This window comes from Hyla sarda, chromosome 3 (genome assembly GCF_029499605.1).
Source record: "Hyla sarda isolate aHylSar1 chromosome 3, aHylSar1.hap1, whole genome shotgun sequence".
Lineage (NCBI taxonomy): Eukaryota > Metazoa > Chordata > Amphibia > Anura > Hylidae > Hyla > Hyla sarda.
In genome coordinates, this window is record NC_079191.1 from 40,610,494 (window position 1) to 40,634,187 (window position 23,694).

At 42.9% G+C, this 23,694-nt stretch overlaps 1 protein-coding gene across 1 annotated transcript in view; it reads right to left on the bottom strand.

Annotated features, from left to right (window-relative positions):
* EIPR1 (EARP complex and GARP complex interacting protein 1) overlaps positions 1-23,694 on the bottom strand; it is a 335,275-nt gene that overhangs the window by 225,114 nt on the left and 86,467 nt on the right. Inside the window, exons 2-3 of the mRNA XM_056564094.1 lie at positions 16,956-17,039; positions 12,848-12,980 (exon numbers count right to left, since the gene is read on the bottom strand). Of these exons, the coding sequence (XP_056420069.1) occupies positions 12,848-12,980; positions 16,956-17,039 (217 nt within the window). The remainder of the gene's footprint in view (positions 1-12,847; positions 12,981-16,955; positions 17,040-23,694) is intronic.

The window sequence follows — 23,694 nt, forward strand, 5'->3', positions numbered from 1 at the left end:
GTTTTATATGAAGCCAACAAAATATCCTAAACTAAAAAGGATGCCCCATAATCCAAACAGCCCACCTTCATGTGTGAGGGACACGTAGTGCACAAAGGCCACATATGGGATATTTCTAAGTAAGTCAGAATTCGGGTAATAAATCTTGAGTTGTATTAATGTGTAACAATGGATTCAAATGAAAAATGTGCAAAAAAATTATTTTTTTAAATTCAGCCTCCACTTTGCTTTTATATCTGTGAAACACCTTAAGGGTTAATAAACTTCTTTAATGCCATTCTGACTACCTTAAGGGGTGCAGTTTATAAAATGGGGTGATTTATAGGGTATCTAAGATCCAGGCCCCTCAATTCTACTTCAGAACTGAACTGGTCCCTGGAAAATCATATTTAGCAATTTTCTTGAAAATCTAGAAAATTGCTGATAAACTTATAAACTTTCTAACATTTAAAAAAATAAAAGAATGTTTACCAAATGATGGGAACATAAAGCAGACATATTGTAGATGTGAATTAATCATTCATTTGGTGCGGCATGACTATTTATTTATGTACGAGCAGAAAATGTAAAATCTAGAAAAATGCTAATTTTTTTTCTGTTTCTTTTTACAAAAAAAGGCTAAATATATCAATCAAAATTATTTTCCACTAATGTAAAGTACAACATGTCACGAAAAAACAAATCGTTCCAAAGTTATTACCAAATAAGTGGACTCAGGTCAGATTTTGAAAATGTGCCTTGGTTAAGGTCAAAACAGGCTGTTGAGTAAAAGGGGTTAAATAAAAATGTATTAGTGACATACATATGAAACCTATACAGTGGTCCCTCAAGTTACAATATTAATTGGTTCCAGGACAACCATTGTATGTTGAGACCATTGTATGTTGAGATCATAACTCTATGGAAACCTGGTAATTGGTTCTGAAGCCACCAAAATGTCATCCAAAAATAGGAAAAATTGAGGACTAAATAAAAATAAGTAGAAAACTAATAGAGATAAATCAAATCCTTACATATAAAAGTAATAAAGATCTGCTGGGAGCTGTAAATCACTGTCTATGTCAGTGTTTCCCAACCAGGGTGCCTCCAGCTGTTGCAAAACTACAACTCCCAGCATGCCCGGACAGCCAACGGCTGTCTGGGCATGCTGGGAGTTGTAGTTTTGCAACAGCTGGAGGCACCCTGTTTAGGAAACAATGGTTTATGTAGAGGACAGGAGCTTCTTCAGGGTCCTATACAGTACACACAGTGTCCCAAATGGAGCCGCCCTTACTTGGTGTCCAAAGGAGCAGCTAACCCTGGTACAGGTAAAGAGTAGTACAGAACTTGTAGATCCTCCCTGTACTGTAGGGGGGCGCTACCAGACATCCAGTCAGTGCATGCACTTCAGTAATACAGGTGATTTACCAGTAAAATGTCCATTCTGATTGGTCAATTCGTCCAGTTGTGACAGGTATCACAGATCTGGACTGTCCGTAGCATTGTATGTTGAGTCTGGTTTCAAGTTACAATGGTCCAGAAAAGACCATTGTAAGTTGAAACTACAGTGGTCCCTCAACATATGATATTAATTGGTTCCAGGAGAACCATCATATGTTGAAACCATCATATGTCGAGTACATATGTCTATGTAAAAATGGTAATTGGTTCCGGGGCCTCGGAACCATTGTATGTTGAATACATATCTCTATGGGAAACTGCTAATTGGTTCTGGGATGACCATTGTATGTGGAGTGTATGGGGAGTGTTTAACAAACCAGGGTGCCTCCAGCTGTTGTACAACTACAACTCCCAGCATGCATGTACAGCCATTGACTGTCTGGGCATGCTGGGAGTTATAGTTTTGCAACAGCTGGAGGCACACTGATAGGGAAACATTGATGTATGGGGTGTATAGTGTGTGTATATGTTTTGTATGTGATGTGTGACATCGCATACAGTACTGTACAGTTCTTTAAATACCTTCAGGGGGGACAGAATGTCCTTCATTACGATCCTGCCGACTACAGCTCTATAGGAAAGGAAGGGGAGGGCAGCCAGCAGCTCATTGGATACCTGCAGCAAGATGCTGCAGGCTATTGGCTATGGCTGCACTTGGGGGGTGGGGCTTACACGGAGCTCACAGTGAAAGCCTGGACAGCATGTTAGCAGGACAGCATGTGAGTAACAGGAGGCAGAACGGGGCACATTAAACAACTGTCAGTTACTGAAGTTGTCAGCGCTGTCAGATAGCTGTTTGTACGATGGCCCCGACACACAGCAGCATCATATGTCGATGCTGCCTTCAACATACGATGGGCTCTGAGAGGCCATCATATGTTGAAATGATCATATGTCGAGGCCATCATAAGTCGGGGGGTCACTGTATTGTATGTTGAGGCCATTGTAAGTTGAGGGATCACTGTACTAGACAGGGCCTTATCAAGTAAGACACTGCAACAGTATAGTGTCTGCTGGATACACAACTTACATTTAAAGGGGTACTCCGCTGCTCAGCGTTTGGAACAAACGGTTCCAAACGCTGGAGCCGATGCCGATAGCGTGTGACGTCATAGCCACGCCCCCTCATGAGGTCACGTCCCACCCCCCCCTCAATGCAAGTTTTTGGGTCTCCCATAGACTTGCATTGAGAGGGCGGGGTGTGATGTCAAAAGCTCTCAGCGTCTTCTCCAGTTTGTTCCTAACGCTGAGAAGTGGAGTACCCCTTTAAATCTAAGTTGTGTATCCAGCAGACACTATACTGTTGCAGTGTCTTTACAGCATACCCACCTCTCAGTCCAGGGCGGGTGCTCTGGTCCACCCCTTGTCTCTATTTACTTACCCAAATGATGCGCTATCCCTGCTCTGCTGATGACGTTTCCAACCCACTGCAGCCAACCACTGAGTCAACAGGGTAAGTAAACAGGTAAGTAAACAGAGAGGCATATATGTTCCAGTTTGTTTTATTTACAGACACAGCACACTGTCTGTAGGATGTAAATTAAGTCAGAATACCACTTTAAAATTTCTGGAATCCCATCCACTATATACTGGCCCTTATTTACTAAGAGTGTTGAGTGGGTTTTAATTCCCTACAATTTAATTTTCCAAGGTATTTGCTAAGATTTCCCGACATTTTCCTTTTTTTTTTTTACACATGCTCTGATCTGTCGGGTTTTCTTCAGCTCAAATCCACCACATTTTCTGTGGAAACCTTAGTAAATATGTTGGGTTTTTGTGAAAATGTTGGGAACACGCCCCTTTTTGATGACCACACCCCCATTTCCCCAATGACCACGCCCCCTTTTCAGAGTTTCTTAGTCAAATGGAGAGTTAGTTGTTTTTTTTTTTCAATTTTGGCGCAAATTCTGGCGCAGACATAATTTCATAAACACAATGTGGCGCACAACCCGACAAAACAGGTCGGGTTTGCAATAGTAAATGAGGGCCGCTATGCATAAATGGGGAAAAAAATATTGGACACATCTATGAGGATCATTGCTCCTCTAATTTAAAGGCAGTCCCAGTGATCTCATTTGGGGACAGGGCTAGACTCTCACCGTTAAATATACAGTGACCCCCACCCCCGACCTACGATGGTCCCAACATACAATCATTTCAACATATGATGGCCTCTCATCAACATACGATGCTTTTGTATGTCGGGGCCATCGCATAAACGGCTGCTTCAGTTGCCGCCGGATAGCCTTTTACGGTGCCCCGTGTGGTCCGGTGAAGGTCTCCTACCTGTCCTCAGGGCCCTGGAGAGTCCTCTTCGGGATCCTCTGCATCGTCGGCACTCTCCATCATCGTCATCACGTCGCTGCGCACGCCGTCCCGTCATCCAATAGGAGCGGCGTACATAGCAACGTGATGGCGGCGACGGAGAGAGCGAGGATGCCGGGGAAGCAGAGGCCTTGCCGGAGCGCCGGGGAACACCTCGGGGACGCGGCGACAGCGATGGAAGGCGACATCCAGGGCAGCGGTGACGAGCGGTGACGGTCCGGAGTGGCGGGGACACGCGAGTATAACCTCCAATACCAGTGGTCTTCAACCTGCGGACCTAACAGATGTTGCAAAACTACAACTCCCAGCATGCCCGGACAGCCGTTGGCTGTCCGGGCATGCTGGGTGTTGTAGTTTTGCAACATCTGGAGGTCCACAGGTTGTAGACCACTGTCCTATACTTTACATTGCACGGATCCCTCAACATACGATGGTTTCAACAAACGATGGTCCATTTGGAACGGATTACCATCGTGACTCCAAGTGCTCAAGATGCTCTCAAGAATCTGCTTGAAATGTTATGGAGCTGCACACAGCTAGATACTTCCCAGAATACTGTTCTAAATACTATAAATTGAACATATTCGGTAGAAGTGCCAAGGGGCCACAAGGTCTATATCTTGGGCGACACTGGTAGTTTAGCCTTAGATACACATGGTGGTTGGTAGATGACTTTATGTGCCAAACAAGCAGATTGCCCTGCATTGGATATAGGCCTCTTCGCCTGATAAAAAGGAAGTTTATAAACAAATTCAACACTATACAATGATCCCTCAACTTACAATGGCCTCAACATACAATAGTTTCAACATACAATGATCTTTCCTGGACCATTGTAACTTGAAACCAGACTCAACATACAATGTTACAGACAGTCCAGATCTGTGAAACGTGTCAATTGCCGGAAGAACCGACCAATCAGAATGGACATTTCACTGGTAAAATGCATGTATTCCTAAAGTGCATGCACTGAATTCCTGTCTGGTAGCGCCCCCTACAGTACAGGGAGGTATTACATGTTCTTTACTATTATTAACCCATGCCAGGGTTAGCTGCTCCTTTGGACACCAAGTAAGGGCGACTCCATTTTAGTCTTTTAGGACATTGGGGGAAATTTATCAAAACCTGTGAAGAGGCAAATTTTGCCCAGTTGCCCATAGCAACCAATCAGATTGCTTCTTTCATTTTGCACAGGCCTTGTTAAGAATGTAACAATTAAGCTGATTGGTTGCTATGGGCAACTGGGCAAAATTTGCCTCTGCACAGGTTTTGATAAATCTCCCCCATTGTGTGTACTGTACAGAACCCTGAAGAAGCTCCTGTCCTCTACACAGACCAGTGTTTCCCAATGAGGGCGCCTCCAGCTGTTGCAAAACTACAACTCCCAGCATGCCCGGACAGCCAAAGGCTGTCCGGGCATGCTGGGAGTTGTAGTTTTGCAAAAGCTGGAGGCACCCTGGTTGGGAAACACTGAAATAGACAGAGATTACAGCTCCCAGCAGATCTTGCTTACTTTTACATGTAAGGATTTGCTTTATCTGTATTAGTTATCTACTTATTTATCTTTAACCCCTTAAGGAGCAAGGGCGTACAGGTACGCCTTTGCTCCCTGGTACTTAAGGACCAAGGGCGTACCTGTACGCCCGTGGGAATTTCGGTCCCCGCCGGGCGGGGATCGCGCCGGGGTGACTGCTGATATCTATCAGCAGGCACCCCGCGCAAATGCCCAGGGGGGTCATTAGACCCCCCCATGTCGGCGATCGGCGCAAATCGCAAGTGAATTCACACTTGCGATTTGCGCCGATTCCGGGTCATACGGGTCTATGGTGACCCGGTATAGAAGGGGGATCGCGGGTGTCCTAGACACCCACGATCCCCCTGTAGCGATAGGAGTGAGGTGGCAGAGTTGCCACCCCTCCTATCTCTGCTATTGGTGGTCTAGACGCGACCACCAATAGCAGATCGGGGGCGGAGGGGTTTACTTTCGGTTTCCCCGTCCTGCCCTCCTACAATAGGCGGGGCAGGACGGGGAAACCGACAGGGACCGGCGCCGAAGATCCACTTACCCATCCGCGACGGCAGCGGGCGACGATCAGCGGCGGCAGCGGGCGACGATCGGCGGAAGAAGAGGACCGCGACGCAGCTTCCTGGATCCGACGGAAGCCGGTGAGTTACTTAGCAACATCTGGAGGGCTACAGTATGAGACCACTATAGTGGTCTCTAAACTGTAACCCTCCAGATGCTGCAAAACTACAACTCCCAGCATGCCCAGAGAGCTGTTTAGGCTTGCTGGGAGTTGCAGTTTTGCAACAGCTGGAGGTCTACAGTTTGAGACCACTGCAAAGTGATCTCTATACTGTGCACCTCCAGATCTTGCAAAACTACAACTCCCAGCATGCCCAGACAGCAGTTTGCTGTCTGGGCATGCTGGGAGTTGTAGTTTTGCAACATCTGGAGGTCCACAGTTTGGAGACCACTGTGCAGTGGTCTCTAAACTATAGCTCTACAGATGTTGCAAAACTGCAACTCCCAGCAAGCCTAAACAGCAAACAGCTGTCTCTGCATGCTGGGAGTTGTAGTTGCGATCCCTCCAGCTGTTGCATAACTACATCTCCCAGCATGCCTTTCGGCGATCAGTACATGCTGGGAGTTGAAGTTTTGCAACAGCTGGAGGCACACTGGTTGGAAAATACTGAGTTTGGTAACAGAACCTAACTGAAGGTTTTCCAATCAGTGTGCCTCCAGCTGTTGCAAAAGTACAACTCCCAGCATGCACGGTCTGTCAGTACATGCTGGGAGTTGTAGTTTTGAAACAGCTGGAGGTTTGCCCCCCCCCCCATGTGAACGTACAGGGTACATTCACACTGGCGGGTTTACAGTAAGTTTTCTGCTTCAAGTTTGGGCTGTGGCAAATTTTTCACCGCAGCGCAAACTCCTAGCGGTAAATTCACTGTAAACCCGCCAGTGTGAATGTACCCTAAAAACACTACACTTACACATAATAAAGAGTAAAACACAACATATACACCCCCTTACACTGTCCCCCTAATAAAAAATAAAAAACGTATTGTACGGCAGTGTTTCCAAAACAGAGCCTCCAGCTGTTGCAAAACAACAACTCCCAGCATTTCCGGACAGCCACTGACTGTCCAGGCATGCTGGGAGTTTAGCAACAGCTGGAGGCACCCTGTTTGGGAATCACTGGCGTAGAATACCCCTATGTCCACCCCTGTGCAATCCCTAATTTAGTCCTCAAATGCGCATGGCGCTCTCTCACTTTGGAGCCCTGTCGTATTTCAAGGAAACAGTTTAGTGCCACATATGGGGTATCTCCGTACTCGGGAGAAATTGCGTTACTAATTTTGGGGGCTTTTTTTCCTTTTACCCCTTATGAAAAAGAAAAGTTGGGGTCTACACCAACTACACTAACATGCTGGTGTTGTCCTTTACTTTTTATTTTCACGGGAGGTAAAAGGAAAAAAAGACCCCCAAAATTTGTAACGCAATTTCTCCTGAGTACGGAGATACCCCATATGTGGGCATAAAATGCTCTGCGGACGCACAACAAGGCTCAGGAGAGAGAGCGCACCATGTACATTTGAGGCCTAAATTGGCGATTTGCACAGGGGTGGCTGATTTTACAGTGGTTCTGACATAAACACAAAACAATAAATACCCACATGTGACCCCATTTTGGAAAAGACACCCCTCACGGAACGTAACAAGGGGTATAGTGAGCCTGAACACCCAACAGGTGTTTGACAAATTTTCATTAAAGTTGGATGGGAAAATGAAAAAAAAAAAAAATTTTCACTAAAATGCTGGTGTCACCCTAAATTTTTCATTTTCACAAGGGAAAATAAAAAAAAGCCCCCCAAAATTTTTAACCCAATTTCTTCTGAGTAAGAGCATACCCCATATGTGGATGTAAAGTGCTCTATGGGTGCACTACAATGCTCAGAAGAGAAGGAACGCCATTGGGATTTTGAAGAGAAAATTTGTCCGGAATTGAAGGCCACTTGTGTTTACAAAGCCCCCATGGTACCAGAACAATGGACCCCCCCCCCATATGTGACCCCATTTTGGAAACTACACCCCTCATGTAATGTAATAAGGGGCGCAGTGAGCATTTAAGCCCCACAGGTGTCTGACAGATTTTTGGAACAGTGATCCGTGAAAATGAAAAATGTAATTTTCCATTTGCACAGTCCACTGTTCTAAAGATCTGTCAAACGCCAGTGGGGTGTAAATGCTCACTGCACCACTTATTAAATTCTGTGAGGGGTGTAGTTTCCAAAATGGGGTCACATGTGGGGGGGGTCCACTGTTCTGGCACCACAGGGGGCTTTGTAAATGCACATGGCCCCTGACTACCATTCCAAACGAATTCTCTTTCCAAAAGCTCAATGGTGCTCCTCCTCTTCTGAGCATTGTAGTTCACCCGTAGTGCACTTCAGGTCCACTTATGGGGTACCTCCATACTCAGAAGAGATGGGGTTACAAATTTTGGGGGTATTTTCTGCTATTAACCCTTGCAAAAATGTGAAATTTGGGGGGAAACACATTTTAGTGAAAAAAATATATATATTTTTTTACATATGCAAAAGTCGTGAAACCCTTGTGGGGTATTAAGGCTCACTTTATTCCTTGTTACGTTCCTCAAGGGGTCTAGTTTCCAAAATGGTATGCCATGTGTTTTTTTTTTTGCTGTTCTGGCACCATAGGGGCTTCCTAAATGCGACATGCCCCCCGAGCAAAATTTGCTCTCAAAAAGTCAAATATCACTCCTTCTCTTCGGAGCATTGTAGTTCGCCCGTAATGCACTTCATGCCAACTTATGGGGTGCCTCCATACTCAGAAGAGATGGGGTTACAAATTTTGGGGGGTATTTTCTTCTAATAACCCTTGCAAAAATGTGAAATTTGGGGGGAAACACACATTTTAGTGAAAAAAAATTTTTTTTTTTTTACATATGCAAAAGTCGTGAAACACCTGTGGGGTATTAAGGCTCACTTTATTCCTTGTTACGTTCCCCAAGGGGTCTAGTTTCCAAAATGGTATGCCATGTGGGTTATTTTTGCTGTTCTGGCACCATAGGGGCTTCCTAAATGCAACATGCCCCCCAAAAACCATTTCTGAAAAACGTACTCTCCAAAATCCCCTTGTCGCTCCTTCCATTCTGAGCCCTCTACTGCGCCCGCCGAACACTTTACATAGACATATGAGGTATGTGCTTACTCGAGAGAAATTGGGCTACAAATACAAGTAAAAATTTTCTCCTTTTACCACTTGTAAAAATTCAAAAATTGGGTTTACAAGAACATGCGAGTGTAAAAAATAAAGATTGTGAATTTTCTCCTTCACTTTGCTGCTATTCCTGTGAAACACCTAAAGGGTTAAAACACTTACTGATTGTCATTTTGAATACTTTTGGGGGTGTAGTTTTTATAATGGGGTCATTTGTGGGGTATTTCTAATGGGAAGACCCTTCAAATCCACTTCAAACCTGAACTGGTCTCTGAAAAAAAGCGAGGTTCAAAATTTTGTGAAAAAATGGAAAAGTGCTGCTGAACTTTGAAGCCCTCTGGTGTCTTCCAAAAGTAAAACACGTCAATTTTATGATGCAAACATAAAGTAGACATATTGGAAATGTGAATAAAATAAAAAAATATTTTGAATATCCATTTTCCTTACAAGCAGAGTGCTTCAAAGTTAGAAAAATGCAAAATTTTCAAATTTTTCATCAAATTTTGGGATTTTTCACCAAGAAAGGATGCAAGTTACCACAAAATTTTACCACTATGTTAAAGTAGAATATGTCACGAAAAAACAATCTCGGAATCAGATTGATAACTAAAAGCATTCCAGAGTTATTAATGTTTAAAGTGACAGTGGTCAGATGTGCAAAAAACGCTCTGGTCCTAAGGTGTAAAATGGCCTGGTCCTTAAGGGGTTATCCAGGAAAAAACTTTTTTTTATATATCATCTGGCTCCAAAAAGATAAACAGATTTGTAAATTACTTCTATTAAAAAATCTTAATCCTTTCAGTACTTATGAGCTTCTGAAGTTTAGATTGTTCTTTTCTGTCTAAGTAATCTCTGATGACGTGTCTCGGGAACCGCGCAGTTTAGAAGAGGTTTGCTATGGGGATTTGCTTCTAAACTGGGCGTTTCCCGAGACAGGTGTCATCAGAGAGCACTTAGACAGAAAAGAACAACCTTAACTTCAGAAGCTCATAAGTACTGAACGGATTAAGATTTTTTTTAATAGAAGTAATTTACAAATCTGTTTAACTTTCTGGAACCAGTTGATATATAAAAAAAAGTTTTTTCCTGGAATACCCCTTTAATCCTCACTTTTTCCTATTTTTGGATGACATTTTGGTGGCTTCAGAACCAATTACCAGGTTTCCATATAGTTCTGGTCCCAACATACAATGGTCTCAACATACAATGGTCATCCTAGAACAAATTAATATTGTAACTTGAGGGACCACTGTACAAGGTTGAAAAAGGGAAAAAATCTACAAAAAGGAAAGAATAGGTTCACTTTGCAAAACAATGGGTTCCATGGCTAAATACACCAGGGCTAACAATAGGAAATCTGCTCCTGATTGTTCAGCTACACGCTGCTGGGTGGACCGTCGCCCTATAAAGCTTGATTATTTCTAAATGTTTATTGCATTGATATCTTATTGTAATTTATGCACAACATTTACCGCTTAGAATAAGATTTGCTTCAAAGTTTTGGAAAAGCTTCGTGCTGGATATATGTAGACATCTGGAGTGGGAGGTGGAGGGTTTTTCGGTGTTAAGCATTACAGGACTGGTCCGGCCATGTTATCCTCCCCCGTCTATTAATATTTAAATGGTTTCTGGCAGCAGGATTAGTTTTTGCTAGAGTATGGTCCATGCCAGGGTTTCTATGTGCCTGGTTTTAGGTCATGCCTTCATTTATTTAGGGTCCAGCAACCTAACAGTTTGTGGATGTGAGCATTTTATTTTAAACCTTTCTCTGACAAGATTATTGTAAAATTTTGCCTATTGAGATAGACAGATTGGTCCTGATATTTCTATGATTCTAACATAGTAACATAGTTCATAAGGTTGAAAAAATACCGGAGTCCATCAAGTTCAACCTATATCCCTAATGAGTCCCTACTGAGTTGATCCAGAGGAAGGAAAAAAAAAAAAAAAAAAAAAAAAAAAAAAAAATAACTCATACTCTAGGTAAAAATTCCTTCCCGACTCCAAATATGGTATCAGAATAAATCCCTGGATCAACCTTCTGTCCCTATTAATCTAGTATACATAACCAGCGATGTTATTACTCTCCAAAAATACATCCAGACACCTTTTAAATTCTTTTACAGAGTTCCCCATAACCACCTCCTCTGGCAGAGAGTTCCATAGTCCACTGCTCTTACAGTAAAGAAGATGTAGAGGATGCCCCCTTGTTATAGATACAGTCCTGGGTATAAATAGATCATGGGAGAGATCTCTGTACAGTCCCCTGATACATTTATACATAGTTATTAGGTCTCCCCTAAGCCTTCTTTTTTCTAAACGAAATAACCCTAATACTGATAATCTTTCTGGGTACTGTAGTCCTCCCATTCCCCGTATTACTCTGGTTGCCCATCTTTGAACCCTCTCCAGCTCCACTATATCTTTCTTGTACACTGGTGCCCAGTACTGTACACAGTATTCTATGTGTGGTCTGACCAGTACTGTACACAGTATTCTATGTGTGGTCTGACCAGTACTGTACACAGTATTCTATGTGTGGTCTGACTAGTGATTTGTACAGCAGTAGAATTATTTCCTTGTCGTGGGCATCTATGCCCCTATTGATGCACCCCATGATTTTATTTGCCTTTGCAGCAGCTGCCTGACACTGGTCACTACAGCTAAATTTACTGTTAACTAAGACCCCTAAGTCCTTTTCCACGTCAGTCGTCCCAAGTGTTCTCCCATTTAATACATAATCCCAGCCCGGATTTTTCCTCCCCATGTGCATTACCTTACATTTATCAGTACTGAACCTCATCTGCCACTTCCCAGCACACATGCATTGTTCTGTTGAATATTTTTGGTATGCACCACTTTATCTAGGCAAGGCAAGCATTCCTAGAAATACTACCAGTGCCAACAGCCACTGACATCCAATAGTGAATTGTCATTTGTTTTTGCCTATTACATTTGATATGAGCTTGTATAAATTTCTTGCATGAGACTGATCCCACTCTTTCAGCTCTACCGTAAGTCCTGGTGGTATCCGAGTCATAGCACATTAAGTAGATGTGTTGAAGCACCAAGTCTCAATGTTAGCTCTGCTGTCACTGTATTAAAGGGGTGCTCGGTCCCTAGACATCTTATCCCCTATCCAAAAAGATAGGGGATAACATGTCTTATCACAGGGTCCCGCCTGCCACTGGGGACCCCTGTGATCTCCCTGCAGCACCCGGTGTTCATTTAGAGCATCGGATGCAGCACTGGATGCTGGTGACGTCACGGCCGCTCCCCGCTCATGATGTTGCGGCCATGCCCCCTTAATGCACGTCTATGGGAGGGGGCGTGACGTCAGTCACGCCCCCTCCCATAGACTTGCATTAGGGGGCGTGGCTGACATAACGAGCTAGGCGTTATCGTGACATCACGAGTCTCCACCCCACATCGCCAGTCATCCGGCACAGAGCGAAGTTTGCTCCGTGCACCGGATGTCTGGGGTGCTGCAGTAGAGATCCCAAGGATAGGGGATAAGATGTCTAGGGGCGGAGTACCCCTTTAACATAGATGTGGCAGTGTTAACAGTCATAGTGGGTTAACCACCTCCTACCTTTTTCTCAATCCTTTGCAAAAATATGCCTTACAGGGCCAAACCCCCAATACATCATCCAGTATATGCACCCCATTAACCTCTATAAGCAGACAAGGTACAAGCTTTACATTTTTAGATGTAAATCACAGGCAATATTGGACAACTCCATATTACAGCTCACATAAACACTTTAAGAATAATTCAAATTAATACTATTCATCATCTGCAGTTTCATTACAATGCAAATTAGATCGACTTACTCTTGTTGTAGCAGGTTGCGAGCACATTTTTGTCTGCTGGGCTAGCGCAAATTTGCCAGATTTCCCCTGCATGGTGCAGCAGCACATTCTTATTGATGATATTATTCTCATCGTCAAAGTCTATAACGTGAATCTAGACATATGGAAGCATAAATTTATGAGACTCCCCATTAGAAAAAAAAAAAGGAGGGAAAAAAAAAACACAAAAACAAAACAGATGAACATAGAAACCGAATTCATTAATTTGTCCCAACTGGGAAAGTCATTAAAATGTATAAGAACAATAAATAAAAAAAAAAAAAATATTTTTATATATATATATATATATATATATATATATATATATATATATGTATATATATATATATATATATATATATATATATATATAAAAACAATAGAAAGAAAACTATTACCTAAGTGAAAAGAATGGATAGTAGATATATTACCCTTATTTTAAATAATATTTGAATTGATGACACTAAGGGTGCGTTCACACGGCCATCTATCACCGTTTCGGTTCTGTTCTTGCAGGCTGTAAACGGATTAAAAACGGTTTTAAAAAAATCCCATTCATGCCAATGGGATTTTTTTTTACAATCCGTTTACATCCGCGCGCCGAGCTGAAACAAGCCGGCATTTCTGCTACTGCAGGACGCTGCGCTCCCGGAATGTAACCAGGAGAAGATCAGCTTAATCGTACAGCACTTGTAAAATATTTGGAGCCCAACACACATGTAGCAAACTAGATACAACTAAATATTCTGTTTGGCTGCAAAGTAGATGGTGTATGGGCATGTGATACCCCCTTTAAAATTCCCCTGAGGAAGGCGCTACACCAATAGGGGCGCCAGAAACGCGTTGGGAATAGTGTGGATTCAATAGGGGTTCTATTCTTCTGGGTAAACCTAGGAGATAACTTGTGATATTAACAGTGTCTTTCTATTAAACAGTGTCGCATGGGTGGCACTGTACCCAGCTGATCAAACTACTCATCACTATCACGTGATTTTATATTTTATCAGGACATTAATAAATGTTAAGTTTTATTTAGCACCTCCCCTACCACTATTTTTTTCTCACATAGTGTTATATCTTTGACATGCTCAGAACAAAACAAAAAAAGGTTTTTTGGTTTATTAACTGAACAATAACAGATACAAACGGATAACATCCATTTGCATCCGTTATTGTCAGGGTTTTTTTTAAGTCCGTTTTTATCTTTGAAGGGAGAAGAACGAGACGGGTCTAGAAGGCCGTGTGAACGCAACCTTAAGGAGAAATGCAACAAAGATTAGCCTAATTTATTAAAGGGGTTATCCAGGGAAAAACTTTTTTTTATATATCAACTGGCTCCAGAAAGTTAAACAGATTTGTAAATTAGGACAGAAAACTTGTGTGTGCAGCTCACAACCAACATCCGAGGTATATGTGGTTAAAAAGATCAATCCCCACTAATCAACATATAATAAAAAAATATAATAATATTTTAACCACACCTCAAGGATGATACACAATGATTAAAAATTACGGACAGTTTGATTGATATGAATGCAAAAATTGTTTATTACACAATATTATTCACAATATAAAAACAATTAAAATAATTTCATTAAACACAAAAGTATATAGCACTGATAGTATCTGCCATTTGGGCCCCAATGGCTAAAAAAAATCAGAACACTAATAGTGTTTGCTTTAGCACTTGTAATCTGATCGTTCAGAAAAAGTCCACTAGTCCAGCAATTGGATGTCCGGAAATTAAAGGAGTACTCCGGCGCGCACTTTTTTCCTTTTATCCCGTCCGGGCTGCAAAATAAAAGAAAACACACTTTATCTTACCTGCCAACGAGCCCCCAGAGCTCCGGTACACTCCGGTACAGGTGTTCGGTCCCCGGGCTGTATTCTTCTTACTTCCGATTAGCCCGGCACGTCACACAGAGCTTCAGCCTATCACCGGCCGAGGCGGGACATCGCTGGCGGTGATAGGCTGAGTACTCCTTTAATGTGTATGAGATTTCTCACGCTGTCCAGAGTAGAACCAAATCCCCATAGAAAACATCTTCTACTCTGTGCAGTTCCCGAGACAAGCAGAGATGTCAGCAGAGGGCACTGTTTCCAGACAGATAAGAACAACTCAACTTCAGTAGCTGATAATTATTGGAAGGATTTTTTAATAGAAGTAATTCACAAATCTGTTTAACTTTCCGGAGCCACTGGAAATAAAAAGTTTTTCCCTGGAATACCCCTTTCAGGCATATTACCTATCCACAGAATAAAGATAAATGTATAATCGTGGGAGGTATCACAGCTGCAACCCCAAGCGATCTGCATTGTTTCTTCATTAAAGGGGTACTCCATCCCTAGACATCTTATACAAAGGATAGGGCATAAGAGGTCTGATTGGGGGGGGGGGGGAGGGTATCTGGCCGCTGTGACCCCACAATCTCAGGCTGGACACCCCGGTGTTATGAACATTTATGTTCAGGACGCAGAGTTTGGGTGGCTGTAGTCATGACGTCATGCCCCCTTCATTCATGTCTTTGGGAGGGGGCGTGTGAATAGGGGATAAGTGTCTGATAAGTTCAGTTCCTTGAAGTGCCCCTTTAATTTGTCTATGGTAGTGGCCAGAGATAGCCAAGCACCATACTCTGCAATCTCCGGCAGCTAGATAACAAAGATAAGTGTATAATCACGAGGGGATCACTTCCAGAACCTCAACGATCTTGAGAACTGTGTCCTAAATCGTTCTCTTTGGAATGGAGCAGTGGACGCACGTGTGCATTGCCTCTCCATTAATCGTCTATGGTAGTGGCCAGAGATAGAGGAGCCCTGTACTCTGCTTTCTCCAGCATTCCCCGTAAACAATGAATGGGGCAGCCGTGCACCCATGTGACCACAGCTCTGTTCTGACGGAAGGCTCAGCAGTCAGATCCCATGTAATCAAATACTTATCACCTATCCTGTGGTTAGGGGATAAGTCTTTAATGATGGATTAGCCACTTTAAATAAAATATCTGCATGACAGGACAGACAGTTAACTGTATAATGTGCAGTTCTTAAAGGGGTTTTTCCATGTTAAAAAATTATATTGGTAGGATTTGCCATCATTTTATAATCAGCGGGGTCCGATCTCTGGGACTCTCCTCGATACAGAGGATGAAGTTGCTTCCCTACTGGTCCACGCACAGTAGCGCCCCAGCCACCTGCATGGAACAGCAGCACAGCTCTTTAAAACTGAATAGGGACAGATGCAGGTCTCTGATGGGATGGGTATATAAAATAAGAAACCCAGCACTCACCGGTAATGCTAAATAATGAGGATTTATAGATTCATAGTAGAAATCATGACATGAAGGGCGCGTTTCGGCACGTTGCCTGTCTCAGCTTGCTGCCTATAGGCAGCAAGCTGAGGAAGGCAACGTGTCGAAACGTGTCCTTCATGCCATGACTTCTACTATGAATCAACAAATCCACATGATTTAGCATTACCGGTGAGTGCTGGGTTTCTTATTCTTTATACTGGCTTATTCCCACCTTGTGCACCACTACGGATGGAAGCGCCGACCTGACCATTACCATATCATCTGTTGGGATGGAAGCACCACTTTGCAGAGAAAACTTACAAGGGGACCCATTGATAGGACAGATCTGTGGTTCTCTCTTCATCAAAATCAATAGGGCTCCCAGAGATTGGACAAACAGGATGAAATCACAAAAGAAAGGATGCGGAGCAACTCAGTCAGTCGGAGACAGCGAGGCACATCAAATCCCGGTCAGGCGATGATGAAGCGGGGAGGCGGTGGATGGAACGGGGGGAATCAGGCATCGGGCCACAGCCATATCGCACCGTAAGGTGCTTCGTCAGGCCCCAGGAACAATTACAACCATGTACATTTAAAGGATCCCATGCTTTTCTAAAGGGCTATGTCCTGCTGAACATGGTTGACTACCGCCCAAGGAGAAAAATATAAAGCAGCTGATGATTTTTCATAGTTACATGATCAGCCATTGTAGTCAACATTTAGCCAATGTCTATGGCTAGTGCAATGGATTCCAATAGGATAAGTAAATTCTTAATTTTAAATCCTTAATTTAGGTTACTGACCTGGTTATCATATCGGAGAGACTGCGTTCCAACTAGGAATCGGATAGCATCTGTTTCTGCTGTCTGGGCAGTGAGAGCTCGCGCCTACACACAAGACAGAAATAGTTACTAAAACAAAAGCAAAGTACACAGGCAATACAGCAAACACAAATTTAGGCAGAACATTTCTTCTATGATTTAGGATCTCTGCTTACTTTTTTGAAAGTCTGAGGTTATTCTTTAAAGGGGTACTCTGCTGCTCAGCGTTTGGAACAAACTGTTCTGAACGCTGGAGTCGGCGCCGGGAGCTCGTGACATCATAGCCCCGCCCCCTCATGACATCACGCCCCCCTCAATGCAAGTCTATGGGAGGGGGCGTGACAGTTGTCACTCCCCCTCCCATAGACTTGCATTGAGGGAGTGGGGTGTGAAGTCATGAGGGGACGGGGCAATGACGCTACGAGCTCTCGGCGCCGACTCCAGCATTCGGAACAGTTTGTTCCAAATGCTGAGCAGCGGAGTACCCCTTTAAGCATTTAGGATGTATAGTAGACTATTAGTATGAGGAACACACAGCATAACATGATCAATATCTTACTAGGGTGCCATCAAACTACGGATTAAGCTCTAACAAACACAATCTATCGTATGTTGAAGAATTTCATACCAAAACTTACAGAAAGTCCTAATGGGGACAGCAAAGGAGGTGGTTGAAGACCACGCCTCTGTACCAGGATTTACAATAGGTTGCTGCAAATTTAGGTAATAGCAAATAGGTCCTTATGAAAAACTTTTTATATTTTGTAGTTCTGATAAGATGACTTTTTTAAATATAATTTTACTAAAAAAATGTAAAATGAAAATTGCCGCCACTAGGGGTCATCTATCCTTATGCAGACAGATGACTCTGTATTTTGCAGCATACTGAACACCAGCCATAAAGAATGTCGGTATCCAGTATAAGAGATAACTGCTGCACTACTGCAGCCTTCAGCTGTTCCTAAACTCCCACGATCGGATTTGTAGTTTTGCAACAGCTAAAGGCAACACTGCTCTAACACAGTGCTTTACAAACACTGAAGCTCCAGCTGTTGAAAACTACAACTCCCAGCATTCTTGAACAGCCAAAGCTTTCTCTGACTCCTGAATGACAAAGAAGCTGATCAGACATTCAGGAGTCTGTGAAAGCTGAATGACACAGATAGAAGATGTGGGCATAAAAACTACTATGCTTTTATCACTAAAATCCTTCCACTAATTTAGAAAGATCTATTTTTACACATTTAAACATTTAATATTGTTATAAACACAGCATAATGTTGTAGGAAAACTGCAAACAAACACCAACAATCTTCCTCTCTGTGTAACATGTACAGCACAAAACCAGAGAGGAAAGGGTTACAAACAGTGCAGTGATTTGCAGACTGCCAGGCTGCTCCCAGACTCAGAGCAGATGAGTCATCCACAGGGAGGGGGAGAGATGGACACGCCCCCTCCACAAGGCAAGAACACAAAGCAAGTGAGCAACATATAAATGCTATTTGTTAGGTATATATAGGCCCTAGACACAAACATATGTACATGATCAGAATTAGGTACTGTAACATATCACTTTTTTTTGGCACTATGACAGGTTTGTTTTAAAGGTATACCTTGAAGGGACATCATAGCACTGTTTCTGTGTTTTCCAATATATGGTGCAGTAAGGTTATAGTTCATATTGTAAATGTCTTCTATATTGATTATTGCATTATTCTAGACTGCTTTCTTTAATTTAATCTTTGTAATGTCTGCATTTTATTATCTGTGCCTTCTTTATCGCCAAATTGTACAGTTTGCTATCTTTTTATTATAATAATAATAATCATCATAAAAACAATATAAAAAAAGCCAAATAAATAATAAAAACATGCTATATTTTGACCGCTTTGTTCCTTAAAGGGGTACTCCTATCTCAGCTTGTTATCCCCTATCAATAGGAAAGAGGATAACAAGCAGCTCAGTGGGGGTCCGGTCACTGGGACCCCTGCCGATCCCGAAAACGGGCATAATTATCCCGCAAAAGAACAGAGCTGCTGGGGGTAGCATTCTTAGACTGAGATCAGACTAGCCTGATGCAGAGACATTTTTGCATCCGTATTACTTCATCAAGTTCCGGCTCAAATGTGGTTGTGATGATCCAAACTGACAGCTGTCACTTCAGGTCATCAGACGTGCGGTCGGACTGGGACTTTTGGCTGTGATCTGTATAAGGTTAGTGTGTACTCAGCCAAAAAGCGTTAGTCAATTTTATAAACTTTTGACATGTCATCCAGACAGATCAGACAGGCACTGTGTCCTGACATCCGCTGCTATCTTGAGTGCGTGGCAGAACTCTTCACTCCTCAGCTTGCCACCTTGTCCGCCTTTTTCACTCTATAGACCAGTGTTTCCCAAACAGTGTGCCTCCAGCTGTTGTAAAACTACAACTTTCAGCATGCCCGGACAGCCAACGGCTGTCCGGGCATGCTGGGAGTTGTAGTTTTGCAACAAGCTGTAGACTAATACAGTGAATGAGTTAAATTTGAGTGACACCTGGGGAGTAAAGCGCATTCTACCTCATACTTCACTTGCTTATAACTCGCGATCACAGTGGGTCTCAGGACTAAGACCCTGTGCGATCTAAACTTTTAACATGTCTGCACGACACATCAAAAGATTATATAAAACTTACAGTAAGGCTATGTTCAGATGAAATATCTTTTGTGGAATGTCCCGCCACAGACAATGGGCACTGGCAGAACATGGCGGTGCTAGGACCTCTCCAAAAAGCACCGTATCTATAGACAGCAATGCATTTTTGAGCTGATTCCGCAGAAAGAATTGACATGCCCTCTTTCTGCGGAGGCTGATATCGGAATTTCCACAGCAGATGTTTACACGGCGTATAGAATCAAATTGAAAACAATGGGACTCTGCTGCAACTGAATTTTAGAGTATAATTTTTCCGCCGTATTAACAAGGCCTAATACCTTAAATTACTAAAATTTTTCTTCCCCTTCCAAGATCTGGTCATTAATTGGGCACTCTCATTCAAACTAATTTTTGCTATTGCACTCTTTATGGTAAATAAAAAAAAGTAAATAAAAAAAAAATCTTTCAAATGTACTTTGTTTAAAAAATTTTTTAAAAAGGAAGTTGTCTATGTTTTATTTGTGTTTAAAAAAGCTGCCACTAGGTGTCTCCCTACTTGTCCAGAGCACATTTCCCCCCATCTTTTGCATAGACTTTGGACTCCTGCTGGCCTGGTAGAAGTCCAAAATCAGGAAATGCTGAGAGGGGTGTGTGTGTGCAGCCTTATCCAAGCATAGCTTATCTATGTGTGTAGCAGAGTGAGGGAGGAAATTCTCCCCTGTATGGCTTCAGATGATGTCACACCTGCTGGGTAACGCCCCTTCCCAGTTTGTGAATCTGACAGACTGAGCAGAAAATACTGAGAAATATCAAGGTAGAAAACCAACAAATAATAAAAATAAAGGCAGAGGGTGGTTTATCATGATGGGGGCAGTGAACTGGGAAGGTTATAAAATTTAACAAGATCATTAAAGGTACTCTTTAAGATAGCACATCACGTTTCATAAAATGTTTGAATCTTCGAAAAAGAATTTACTTATGTTTTAGTGCTTTTGAGTCTCCAGACACATCTAGACCTGGAGATAAAAATCCACTAGCAAAATCGCACCGTTTCCTGCGTCACGCTGTAGCCGAAAAGTCGCGGCTCTAGATCATTACAAATGAAAGTCTAGCTCTGGAATATAAGAGGATTTAAAAAAAAACACGTTCCTATTTTAAGGCTATGTTTTCAGGGCGGAATTTCTGAGCAGAATTCCGCTTGGAAATTCCACTGCGGCACAGACCCATTGATTTCAAGGAAATTCTGCTGCACTGTGCACCAGGCGGAATTTCCTATAGACACTGTAAATTTCAGCAGCACAAACATTTGGCACGAAAATCCTAATTTTGGGGTCCACAGGAACAATATTCATGGCTATTCTTTCTGCCGAGTCGGAAATGCATTGCAGCGTATGAGATATTGCATTTCCAAGCAGTCCAAGCGCCTACCGGAACATTGAAATGCGTGGAACGTCCCAGGACGGACATTCCGCGTGGAAATAACCGTCTTAACATAGCCTAAAATCTTGGGTTGAGAAACCCCTAAGCTTTCCACCAGTAGGTAATCTGCGCCATCATTACGGCTCATCATCCCCCCCATACGTTCGCCTCAAACCCAATCTAAACAGACTTGGGTTTCGCGAAGAAAACTTCTCTGCCGGCAGCGAGAGATGTTCTATTAAAAACTGATTAACCCCATTTTAATTGCTGCTTCATGTAAATATATGGAACTTGGCACCGATATAAAAAGACACATATTCAACATTACTTGTGTTATTCCTAAAATTAAAAGATTTCGGAATAGAAAAAACATAATCACGGGATGCAGGATTTTCTCAGCTCTCCAGAGAGTTGCTTCCAATTTAATGTTTCCCTTTGTAGTGGGTTTTCTTTCTCTGCTTTAATTAACAAACATTTCGGCAAAACAACCCCGAAAATTCCTGTCCCCCCCCCCCCCCAATGCCGCCTCCTTGTTATATCACCAGCCACTCAACGTGGGGCTGGTATAAGTTCTGAAATGCATTATTTCCAAGGGTATAGTGCAAAAAAAAGCAAGAGGGGGATAAAGTATATGTAATGAGTATGTGAAATGTCCCAGGACCCTTATCTACCAGCCAGGACCTTCTCAATCTGAAGGACCTTTGTGCATTACTCGGATTTCGGTGGGACAGTGTTTCCCAACAAGGTGCCTCAGCTGTTGCAAAACTTCATCTCCCAGCATGCCCAGACAGCCAAGGGCTGTCCGGGCATGCTGGAAGATGAAGTTTTGCAACAGCTTGAGGCATCCTGATTGGGAAACACTGTAGTAGTAAATGTGATACTTCATGTGACCTGTGGTGGCGCTGTAGACGGTTGCAACTGATCGTTTGGGGTCTCAGCAGTGGTGCCACTAGTAATCAGGGTTGTCCGAGACTGACAACCTCCTTCAAAACAGACTTTCAGAAAGAAAGGTTTGGGCTAATGTGCATTGTCCTAACAAGCCAAAATAAGCAAACAATTGCACCCACAAGGCATCAGGGGGTCAGACAAAAGGAGAACTCCACACGCACCGCTCAGGCATATAGGGCAGGTTGTTATCACTAAAGTGGCTGAATTCCAGGTGCAATTTGGAATAAATAAAAAACTGGTGGACATAAAGCATTTTAAAATGCTTTTCCGTCATACCAATAAGAGATGAAGCTCTCTTGGGGACAAGATTTAACAGAAAAGGGCTTTAAATGCACCAACTTAGGCAAACATTTCTAGGGCAAGCATCATGCACAGAATAGCAGACTCAGGGAGGAAGATGCAGTCATGCAGAGTGAGGATATGCCCCCTCCAAAGAAGAGAATGATTAACCGAGCGAGCAACAGATAGAAGGTATTTAGATATTTGGAGTTGGGAAGGAATTTTTACCTCTAGTATGAGTTTTTTTTTTTTTGCCTTCCTCTGGATCAACTCAGTAGAGACTTATTAGGGTTATAGGTTGAACTTTATGGACTCTGGTCTTTTTTCAACCTTATGAACTATGTTACTATAAAGAGAAGTAGAGGTGCTAGACACAAAAAAATATACAGTGGTCCCTCAACATACGATGGTAATTCGTTCCAAATGAACCATCGTTACTTGAATCCATCGTATGTTGAGGGATCTGTGCAATAATAATACAAAAAGTTATACTCACGTGTCCCCGCTGCCCTAGTCGTCACTGTCATCACGTCCCCTGGGTGTCCTCTCTGCTCCGGACCCTCACCGCTTCCCTGGATCGTCGCTCTCCATCGCCGTCATCACGTCGCTGTGCACGCCGCTCCTATTGGATGACGGGGCGGCGTGTGGGGAGACATGATGACGACAAAGGAGAGTGGCGGCCATGCAGTGGAGCCCGAGGAGGATGGTCCGGAATGGCAGGAACAGGTGAGTGACACTCACCGAAGCACCTTAAACGGCTATCCGGCAGCAGCTGAAGCAGTCTGCACTGCCGGATAGCCGTTTAAGCGATGGCCCCGACTAGAAATGAGAGAAGTTACAGTGATTCGATTAGTCACAAACTTCTCAGCAGTTGCTGACTTATCTTGCATAAATTAGTTCAGCTTTCAGGTGCTCCGGTGGGCTGGAAAAGATGGATACAGTCCTAGGAGAGAGTCTCCAGCCCACCGGAGCACCTGAAAGCTGAACTAATTTATGCAGGCTAAAGTCAGCAAACGCCAAGAAGTTTGTGACGAATTGAATCACTGTAACTTTGCTCATCTCTAGCCCCGATATACAAATGCATCATTTGTTGATACTGCCTTCAACATGCGATGGCCTCTGAGAGGACATCGTATGTTGAAATTATCGTATGTCGGGGCCATCGTAGGTTGGGGGATCACTGTATGTACATCAGGATTAGGTACGGAGTAAAATATAACATTTAGTTTTTCTTGTGGGATGTAAAAAATTCTGCACATCCTCCATGGTGGTAGATATTTAAATAGCACCAATTTTTATTCTGCATTAGGACAACAACCTCATACATACAGTCAATGTCATTAAAGGGGTTTTACTTACGAACACTAGTTATGTCCCAGTCTCACAAGGGGAACCAAGCCTCCCCAGAGAACTGGGACCAGAACCTCTCTTTAAAACTGAG